Consider the following 9,631-nt stretch of genomic DNA (forward strand, 5'->3'; position numbering starts at 1 on the left):
GAGGACCTCTAAGAGATGAAGCTCCTGTGGTCCTTCTTTCAGCTATAGTACGTAGTTCCTGTCTCCCCATGAGGACCTTTAAGATGACGTCATCTCTCCAGTAGCTCAACATATTTTTACCATTCAAACTGCATTTGAAACACCCATCTCCCTTCCCTTCCACTGTCTTACAGTACTAGTTTGTGTCAAGAGACACATACCCTGGGATGTAGGGATGATCCCTTTGAGGATGGTTATGAAAATGTTGAGTCCCATGTTGTTTAAAATTAAAAGCAACAGTATTGCAACGGCTGTTTCAAATGCTGTTTGTCTTTGTTTCTGCATGTCCACGTCTGCTGTTGAATTGAGTGTCTTTTTGTTTGTTTGTGTTTTGAGGAATATTTGGGAGTGTGTACTTTTTTACTCCACATGTCTAAAATATGCCCCCACAGTTTCCATGAGTAGGCAGCATTTGCTTTCAGCTGCATGATGATGATGAGCATCATAAGCCTTGAGGGTCTGTGGCCATATGGCTAATTAACACCAGACGTATGCTGGTTGGGAATTCCATAAACACTGCAGAAAACAGTTTAAATCGAACTATATTTCCTTTATCCTGCAGATTCAAGCTTTAATTCTGTGTTCAGTGCAGTATGTTGCCCCCAAAGCCCCCTCAGATCAGCTTATAGTTGGCTGGGACCCTCCCCCAAATCCCCCTTCATCCCGACAGAGACAGGAAGGGTTGGGTGAAGAGGTTCAGCTCCCCCCGTTATCTTCGCTCTCTTCTAATCAAGCCGCCATAAGGAGAAGCAGGAACACTTCTCCAAAACGTTCTCTCATTAGGAGAATACCAGATAAGATGTTTTTATACTTCAAAGAGCCATAATGTTGAGTTTAGCCAGCATGGAGGCAGTTAAATACCTTCACAGATACAGGAGAGCTGCACCGGCACCATCACACACACAAACAAGCAAAAAGATGTTGGATACAATTATATGATCTCCCCACACTTCACTGATTAATTCATGGAGAGTGATTAAGATTGTAGCTGCTGGCCTTTCTTTGTCATTCATCAGGGGGAGAACCTGTTTACAGCTTCTCAAACGGGAGATTTTGTGAGATTAGTTTTAAATTGTTTTAAATGTAATATCTGTATTTTAAAGGGTAATCTGTTGACTTATAGTGTATTTTATAGTCAAAGCCAATGCCAGACAATATGTTTGTAGGGTAATCCAAACATAGAGCATTCTTTTGGTCTATCACGTAAAAAAAGAAATATATATCTACACATATATATATCTACACATAGATATATATATATATATATATATATATATATATATATATATATATATATATAGTTGTCAATGACTGCTGTTGATCATCCTGATAAAACTAACCTGTGCTGGTTATGATAAGGATGATTATTCGTGTGTGTGTGTGTGTGTGTGTGTGTGTGTGTGTGTGTGTGTGTGTGTGTGTGTGTGTGTGTGTGTGTCAGACACTGCAGTGTGTGTCTACTGATTTAAGTGGACTGCGTGCCTCCCACACACTGCCAGCCTGTGCACCCGCAGAATGGAACCTGAACGCGTCATTAAAAACAGCCTGCGTTCATGCTCTGCTGCTGTATACCCCGATTCTAAATAGTATTACTATTAATAACACTGCTATTAACACTGCAACATAATATTATTTTAGGGAGGTGAGACATGTCTGTGTGCTGCTCAGCAGGGAGTTACACTGATGTGATGGATATTAGAGTCTCCGGTGTGGGGCTTCTCGTGGTGTGTCTGTCCTGTTCCCGGGAAAAACTAGCTGGGCTGGGAAACAGGCTGAATGGAGGTTGAAAATCAGAAGACTCACCGGTCAGTGTGATGTGGAGCAGGCCCGGCATGTCTGCTGCAGTGCTTCCTCTCCTCTCCTCTGAATGGACAGATCACACAGATCGGAGCTGCAGATGCTCTGGATGGAGGTGGAGAGCGTCAGGAAAGCGCCGTGCTCATGGCCGCGCTGGGTCTGCTGAGTGCGGGCTCGCTCACTGGCTGTCTACGGTGTCCGTACAGACAGACAGGCAGGCGGGCAGACAGGCAGCCGGGCAGACAGGCAGGCAGACGGACAGGCAGACAGACAGACAGCCGGGCAGACAGACAGACAGCCAGGCAGACAGACAGACAGACAGACAGGCAGACGGACAGGCAGACAGACAGACAGCCGGGCAGACAGACAGACAGCCAGGCAGACAGACAGACAGACAGACAGACAGACAGGCAGACGGACAGGCAGACAGACAGGCAGCCGGGCAGACAGACAGGCAGACGGACAGACAGCCAGGCAGACAGACAGACAGACAGACAGACAGACAGCCGGGCAGACAGACAGACAGACAGACAGACAGGCAGCCGGGCAGACAGACAGGCAGACGGACAGGCAGACAGACAGACAGCCGGGCAGACAGACAGGCAGACGGACAGGCAGACAGACAGACAGCCGGGCAGACAGACAGACAGCCAGGCAGACAGACAGGCAGGCGGGCAGACAGGCAGGCAGACAGACAGACAGACAGACAGACAGACAGACAGGCAGCCGGGCAGACAGACAGGCAGACAGACAGACAGACAGACAGGCAGCCGGGCAGACAGACAGACAGCCAGGCAGACAGACAGGCAGGCGGGCAGACAGGCAGGCAGACGGACAGGCAGACGGACAGGTAGACAGACAGGCGGGCAGGCAGGCGGTTCTGTGTTTGCGGGCTCGCTGACTAGCTAACCGTCTGTGGTGTCCGTACAGACAGACAGACAGACAGGCTGGACTGCGTGTGCGCGGTGCGGGCACAGCTGCGGTCGCACCGGGACCAGATCTGCTGCAGCCCCGCCGCTGGGTGTCGCTGTCGTCACATCATTCCCCACTTTTATCCCTAGTAAACTAAATGAAATGATTGAAAAATTAGGATTAACAACTACTGTACAAAATAAATATACAAGATATTAAAATACAATATATTTATATAACACATATTTACACTGGAATGACTGCATCTGCACTGGTCTGCATGTTTAAAAGTAGTAATAGGACAGTTTAGAACACCCTGTTCCATGTAGTAACTTCAAAATATATTAAAGTGCACATTATGCAGAATAATATTACTGGATTGGTGCATTAATGTGTTCATTTATAACGTAGCTGTTAAGGTGGAGCTTTTCTTATGTTACATGTTGTTACTGATGCATTTATCCAAAGCAACTTACACTGTCTCTATCTGTCAGAGGTCCCACACCTCAGGAGCACCACTAGGTGTTTAGTGCCTTGCTCAGGGACACATTGGTTGATGTACCACAGTGGAAACTGAACGCAGGTCTCCCACACCAAAGGCACGTGTCATATCCCCAGCACCATCATCACCCCTCACTTTAACTATGAACAAATGTCCCTCAGGATGAAAATAGCAGATAAAAAGTAAAAACATCAAATGAACCAGTCAGGAGGTCAGACCCCAGGCCGGGAGCAGCCCCTCAGGAGTTAGATACAACTATTACATCAGTTTTCATTAATGAGATGTGGACAAAAGACATTTTTAACAAAAACAAGTTTAATATGGAACAGACCTACAGTCAGCACAAACAGCGCTTCACTTTAACCTCTTTAAGCACTGTGTTTTATTAACTGTTCAAAGGTGCACCTGTGTCACGTCTGGAGGCTGAAATCCACTTCACCTGTCAACACACAAGTATCAAAACCCCCCGAGCAGGAAGTGAGATGTCCTCCATCTGGACAGAAGCTACTAACAGAGAGGAATCCCAGACGACTTCAGGTGCACCAATAAATCCTGTTTCTTCAACAACACAGACGGAGACATCTACATTTATTTACAACCAGCTCCAGAGCGCGGATACAGAGATGGGGGGGGGCAGAGAGGGCAGCAGCGTGGAAGGACCTGAAGACTTGGATTCTGTTATGTTCCTTTATCGATTTTCATTCAGTATGAGTGCAGTTAAATAACTTTCATCAAGGCTGATTTACCAAATATTAGCTCTTATTTAGAAACCTAAATCTTTATTTCATGCGTGGTGATGGTGAGGCTGTCTTGATGTACCTACGCCATTACATCCAGTCACCATGGTTACCCTAAAAAACCAGTGGAAACTTGCGTGATCCGTGACCAAGTTCACACACGTCCCCGTCCCAGGGTGGTGTTCCGGCTGCATGTCTCCCACTCTGGTCTTCCTTCCAGGCATCCGTTCAGACCTAAAGGCAACAACGCCTCACCCTGGAGTCTAAACATGATGAAACTCAAGTTCTTGGTTTGTTTTTTCTCAATGACCCATTTTGGGCTAAGAAAGGGAGTTCCTGAAGCACTCTAACAATAAGGAGAGGATGAGGAGGAGGAAGAGGAGTGGGTGGTCAGGGCTTCTAGAACTGCTGCAGGATCAGTTTCTTCTTCCCGTCGTGGCTGAACTTGTTGGAGCGGAAGATGTCGCTGTCATAGAACGACGTCAGGTTGTGGATGTTGATCTGTCTCGCCTGGAGGAGGAAGAGGAGGACAAAAGACAGGGATTGGAGCTTGGACGCATTCCTCAGTGTGGGACATGTTTGGGATATATTCTAAATTTAACATACACTTAAACTGATGAAGTCAAATCAAGTCCAAGTGAAGTCAATGTTAAATCAAAGTCAAAGTTGAGTTAACCTTTTCCGATTTTGTTTAGTCCAGTTGGCGTCGTGTCAGAGTCATGTGACTCGGTTCACACCAGCGAAAACTTGCTCTGGAACATTTAGCACTCCCAGACTCTTATCTAAACTAAAACATCACTGTTTTCTAACTTAATATCAAATGAATATTATAAAAAAAGAAAAGTAAAAACCTAAAGGCGTGCACCAGTGAGACACACAGCTACACACAGGCTAGCCTAAGGTGGCCGTCTGGGATGAAATGAACCCTTTTCTCTAAATGTACTATTTAACATGTTCAGCAGCTCGCGTCTTCCTTTCTGGGTACCTTATCCTGCAGGTCTTTCTCCGCCACCTCGATGGAGTCGCTCTGGACTCCGTATCTGTTCCGCTGGTACGAGACCTGCTCGGCCACCAGCTGTTTGAGGATGAAGAGCAGCAGCTCGTTGTTGTCCCTGCGGAAGGCCAGGTAACGGGAAAACGTCTGGACAGAAACACAGACAGCGGAGTCAGGAAAAAGATGTCACACCAGGGACGCTTGGACTTCACTCTGATGGGGTTTGAAAACAGGAAACACACCTTCCTCATGCTCCTCATGACGCTGAACTTCTGCGTGTCGATGAAGCTCTCCAGCATCACCCTGATGGCCATGTTGACATCGTCCTCCAGCACGTAGTCCCTCAGGTGCATCTTGGCGTGGGCCTCAGCCATGCGGATCATGGACTCGATGTGGCGCACTGTGATGGGGATGCTGCCTGTCGCCTGTCAGCGAGAACAACATTTAATTTAATTAATTCAAAAACAACAGCACATTCTTTAGGGTCAACAAATTCGGACCATAAGTTTGTATCCACGCCGGTTATTTCAGCTAGATTTCTTTCAGGAACATGATCTGGGTCACTGACAGGGGGGGAAGTTCAGAGGACTCACCATGGACTCTTTGCGGAGGTCGCTGTAGATCTGAGCCACTTTGTCCTGGTCCATCTGGTTCAGTTTGGGATGAACCTGCACACACAAGAATTAATGACCTCCATTAGTTTCCATTTCATTGATGTAAAGTGATTTGTTGCCTCTAAACGTTAAGCGGCTGACAACAGCTTTAAAAGCCACAGGCGGGTAAGGAATGACTGCTGTTGGGGGGCAGGCTGCGTTCTGAAAACATAAAACTAAGTATGTTCTATATAGATACACAGAGTACTTTATTAATCCACATTTCACCGTTAGAGCGGCTTGCAGCACATAGTTAAATAAACCCAATTCTTAACAGTAATTAAAATAAGTGGGTTATTATTTTAACATATTAGATATTAACATATTTAAGATGTGACAAGGACGGCCCATACCCGCTCCTTGGAGTAGATGATGTACTTCCTTAGAAGGTCCTGGGGAATCGTCGGTACATCTGTCGTGTTGGGCAGAACAACTTCTTCTAAGGCCACGCCCCCTTCCTTGTTGCTAGGGTGATGCTTGATGTGCGAGCCAACCACAAAGCGCGCCAACATCTCATCCTGGTTTGGAAAGAGAGCCAATCACAGGCCAGAGGAGAGAGCAGTGAGTGTCTGATAACGGACTGAGTTCAGGACTCGACCTCTAACTGAAGACTCTGATTAACACACTTTAGAGCCAAGACGGGGATAATTCATCACAGCTTATGGTTAAAGAGGACTCCTCTCTTCTACCCCAGTCCAACAGGACAACAAATAAAATCCATGCAAGTGTGTGTGCGTCTACCTGCACAGGGTCGATGGTGTCTCGCACGACACACAGCACATCAAATCGAGACACGATGGGCTCCGTCAGGTCCACGTTCTCGGAGAAGGTCAGAGAGGGGTCGTACCTGCCGCCTGCAGGGAGACGAGCACAGGGAGCGACCACGAGACGTTCACTATGGTATCTCAAGCAGTGTGTACTGAACATAAAGACAACTAACAGTCTTAATCTAAGTTAAATGGAACAACGTGCAGAAACAGGGTTTTACGTACCGATGGGGTTAGAGGCAGCGATGACGGTGCATCTGGCCTGCAGCGAGGTGACGATGCCGGCCTTGGAGATGGAGATGCTCTGCTGCTCCATGGCCTCGTGGATACTGGTCCTGTCTGCATCGTTCATCTGGAGGACAGCGTGAGGTTAGACTGGTATGATTCCACCCCCGGGCTGAGAGAATAATCATTTAAAGTCCGGGCTCACCTTATCAAACTCATCGATGAGACAGACTCCGCGGTCGGCCAGCACCAGCGCTCCGGCCTCCAGCGTCCACTCGCGGCTGACCGGGTGTCTCTGGACGTACGCGGTCAGACCGACAGCAGAGGCCCCCTGACCCGTGGTGAACACCGCACGGCTCGACACCTTCTCCACGTACCTGCAGAGAGAAATCCATCAGGGCTTCAGATTCAGAGGCTTTCTAATCAAATACACCTCTTTTTATCTTTCATTGTGTCTGGTTCCTTCCACACTCTGGCACATCTTAAAGTGGAAGATCAGTTTTTAAATCGGATCACCCCCAACTAAGAGATTAAAGCCCAGTATTTGTAGGAGCTTTGCTGTTCCCTGGCCTGGACTACAGAAAGACTACTTCCCAGAGTTATGAAACTCAGGCCCTGTTTACACGTCTTATTTAAATATCTGTACAGTTAAGCCACAGCTGGGTATTATCTTAGCATGAAGACTGTAAACAGTGAGAAACCGCTAGCTGCCGCACCGCTGATGCTCACTAAATAACAATTTACATTATTTAATCTGTACAAAAACCGCCGTGTAAAAATGACACCTTGTGGTGTTGCGTACAAGAGGATTGTTGGCCACGAGGAATAACTTCCTGGAATTCTTCAGCGACTACAGGAAGTCAACGCTTACGCTAATCTAAGATAACAGATCTGGCTGGAGCTTCATATTTAGCATAGAAATAAATGAAATTGTTTAAAAATGTATTGCTAAACTCCTCATATGTCCCTTACCTGGGTTTATTCATCTACATTATAAATGTTATTATAGGTGTATTTCGGGCATTGACACATACTTGAGGAACTGAGACTTAGCGGTTCCCGGGTCTCCACACAGCAGCACGTTGATGTCACCACGCACTTTGTGTTTACCACCTGAGAGAGAGATGGGGGGGGGGGGTTATTGGTGAACAGAAACAGAAGGAGGGCACACAGAAAGATAGGGGTTCCTGCTTCAGGCTGGTAGTGACCTGGATTCTTTGGTTCTCCTCCAAACAGGGACAGGGCCAGGGCTCGCTTGATGTCCTCGTGGCCATAGATGGACGGCGCCATGCTGGCGAAGATCTGCAGACACAACAGAGACCTGGTTAAGGAACATCTGTACAGGAAATATCCCAAACCAGCTGTCTGTATGTGGGGCTCAGGTTTTAATTGACTGATCCAGTAAAACTGTCTAAACCGGCTTCTGTGTTGACCCGGCTGATAAAGACGAGATGAGATGCTCTCTGTCTGGTGCTAATAGAAGTGTACAGTTTGGTGTTTCTTTTGCTTTCTGCCCAAAGAAAAGTTTTAATTTAGCTTAAATGTAAAAGTCAAATGTGCCATCTAGCGCTGAGATCATTAATCGCAATCAACTCATGTTCCTGAACTTTGAGTACGTGTGGACCTCCATGTTTCCTTCTTCTAACCTGCCGAGAAGAGACGATACCCGTTAGCGGCGTTAGCGGCGTTAGCGGCGTTAGCGGCACCTGGGAGTTTATCATGTGAGAGACAACGTGGAATGTCCCTCCCCGGCTAACGTATTTCAAGATACAACATGAATAATGAGCGTCCGCCCCAGTTCATGGGAATGCAAATGTCAAATTTCAAGCCAATAGGAATCCTCGAATTGATGGTGGTGGTAAATATTCATGAAAAGCACAAGTTTGGGAACAGCAAAACCAACTTTGATAATGAACAACTAAAAACTTTACACATTGGGCCTTCAATACATTTTCTTCTTTACAAAAAGTCAGAGAAATATCTGCAGGGCAGTCAGGCAGAAAACTTTTTCTTTCTTTGTGCACAAAGAAAAAAAATTATACTAAAATCGTTTTGACTCCATGCATAACGGTTTTGATAGCAGAAACTAATTTCCATCATCTTGTGAAAGATACATATATTCTGTGAGCTGGTGTAAGTGCACTGACTGAAGTGTGCCAACATATTTGATGAAGCAGACCTCGGTATCTATGACAACAAATCATCTGCAGTTAAACCTTTCGTTACTAGACTGTCTGCAACGTGGGTCATCATGTCTTCTACCGAGCTGCAGCAACCAATCATGTGCGAGTGTGCGAGTGACTTCCTCACCCTCTCCCCAATGCGCTCGTCCTTGGACAGGGTGACGATGGCCTTGACGTCTTCGTCGGTCAGCTCGGCCACGGCGACGCCATCGTCTCGCCGGGTGATGTGGTTGGCTAGGATCACCGTGGCAAACACGGGGAAGCCGTTGGCCATGTTCAGAGAGCCGTCGTAGTTGTTGTGGTAGATGCCCGTCAGCTCCTGAGAGGAAACACAATCATCATGCCAGTTCTTTTTCATTGTGCCTAAGAAGGAAATCACCTGGTAATCAGAAATGATGTGTCAGCAAACGAACCTCATTCTTTCAGCTTTTTGTTGATAGTTGGAGAAAATGGAAATTTTGCGATCTTGCTTTATTCATGTTTTCAGGATGAAAATGTATATTCATTAATGTTTTTGACTCCACTCACGATCTCGTCTCCAGGCTTGCAGTTGTCCACCAGGTCGGCCAGCAGGATGGCGTCTTTGGAGCGCGGGAGGCGGCCGGCGGCTACTTTACCGGGGCTTTCCTGGATGGTGATCCTCTGGTAGTTCTGGTACACGGTCTGCAGAGGGGAATGGTTCATTTATTACGACAAAGGTCAGCAGGTCATTGGATTAAATGGCATTTACTGTAAATCAACAATTCGGTAAGGACTACTAGCCAGTCAGAAGCAGAGTATGAGGGCCCTGACAGTACCTAGGTAAGGACTACTAGCCAGTCA

The 9,631-nt window shown here is 46.8% G+C and overlaps 2 protein-coding genes across 2 annotated transcripts in view; both read right to left on the reverse strand.

Annotated features, from left to right (window-relative positions):
* The window catches only part of podxl2 (podocalyxin-like 2), a 16,352-nt gene extending 14,293 nt beyond the window's left edge, over positions 1–2,059 (reverse strand). Inside the window, exon 1 of the mRNA XM_034869768.1 lies at positions 1,843–2,059. Coding sequence (XP_034725659.1) covers positions 1,843–1,873 — 31 coding nt within the window. The 5' untranslated portion in view covers positions 1,874–2,059. The remainder of the gene's footprint in view (positions 1–1,842) is intronic.
* Positions 2,060–3,941: 1,882 nt separating this feature from the next.
* Positions 3,942–9,631, reverse strand: part of mcm2 (minichromosome maintenance complex component 2) — an 11,456-nt gene continuing 5,766 nt past the window's right edge. Inside the window, exons 9-20 of the mRNA XM_034869766.1 lie at positions 9,338–9,472; positions 8,937–9,128; positions 7,835–7,928; positions 7,661–7,739; positions 6,832–7,003; positions 6,627–6,753; positions 6,376–6,488; positions 5,988–6,152; positions 5,575–5,649; positions 5,224–5,406; positions 4,973–5,128; positions 3,942–4,497 (exon numbers count right to left, since the gene is read on the reverse strand). Coding sequence (XP_034725657.1) covers positions 4,387–4,497; positions 4,973–5,128; positions 5,224–5,406; positions 5,575–5,649; positions 5,988–6,152; positions 6,376–6,488; positions 6,627–6,753; positions 6,832–7,003; positions 7,661–7,739; positions 7,835–7,928; positions 8,937–9,128; positions 9,338–9,472 — 1,602 coding nt within the window. The 3' untranslated portion in view covers positions 3,942–4,386. The remainder of the gene's footprint in view (positions 4,498–4,972; positions 5,129–5,223; positions 5,407–5,574; positions 5,650–5,987; positions 6,153–6,375; positions 6,489–6,626; positions 6,754–6,831; positions 7,004–7,660; positions 7,740–7,834; positions 7,929–8,936; positions 9,129–9,337; positions 9,473–9,631) is intronic.

Source organism: Etheostoma cragini, chromosome 4 (genome assembly GCF_013103735.1).
Source record: "Etheostoma cragini isolate CJK2018 chromosome 4, CSU_Ecrag_1.0, whole genome shotgun sequence".
NCBI classification, from domain to species: domain Eukaryota; kingdom Metazoa; phylum Chordata; class Actinopteri; order Perciformes; family Percidae; genus Etheostoma; species Etheostoma cragini.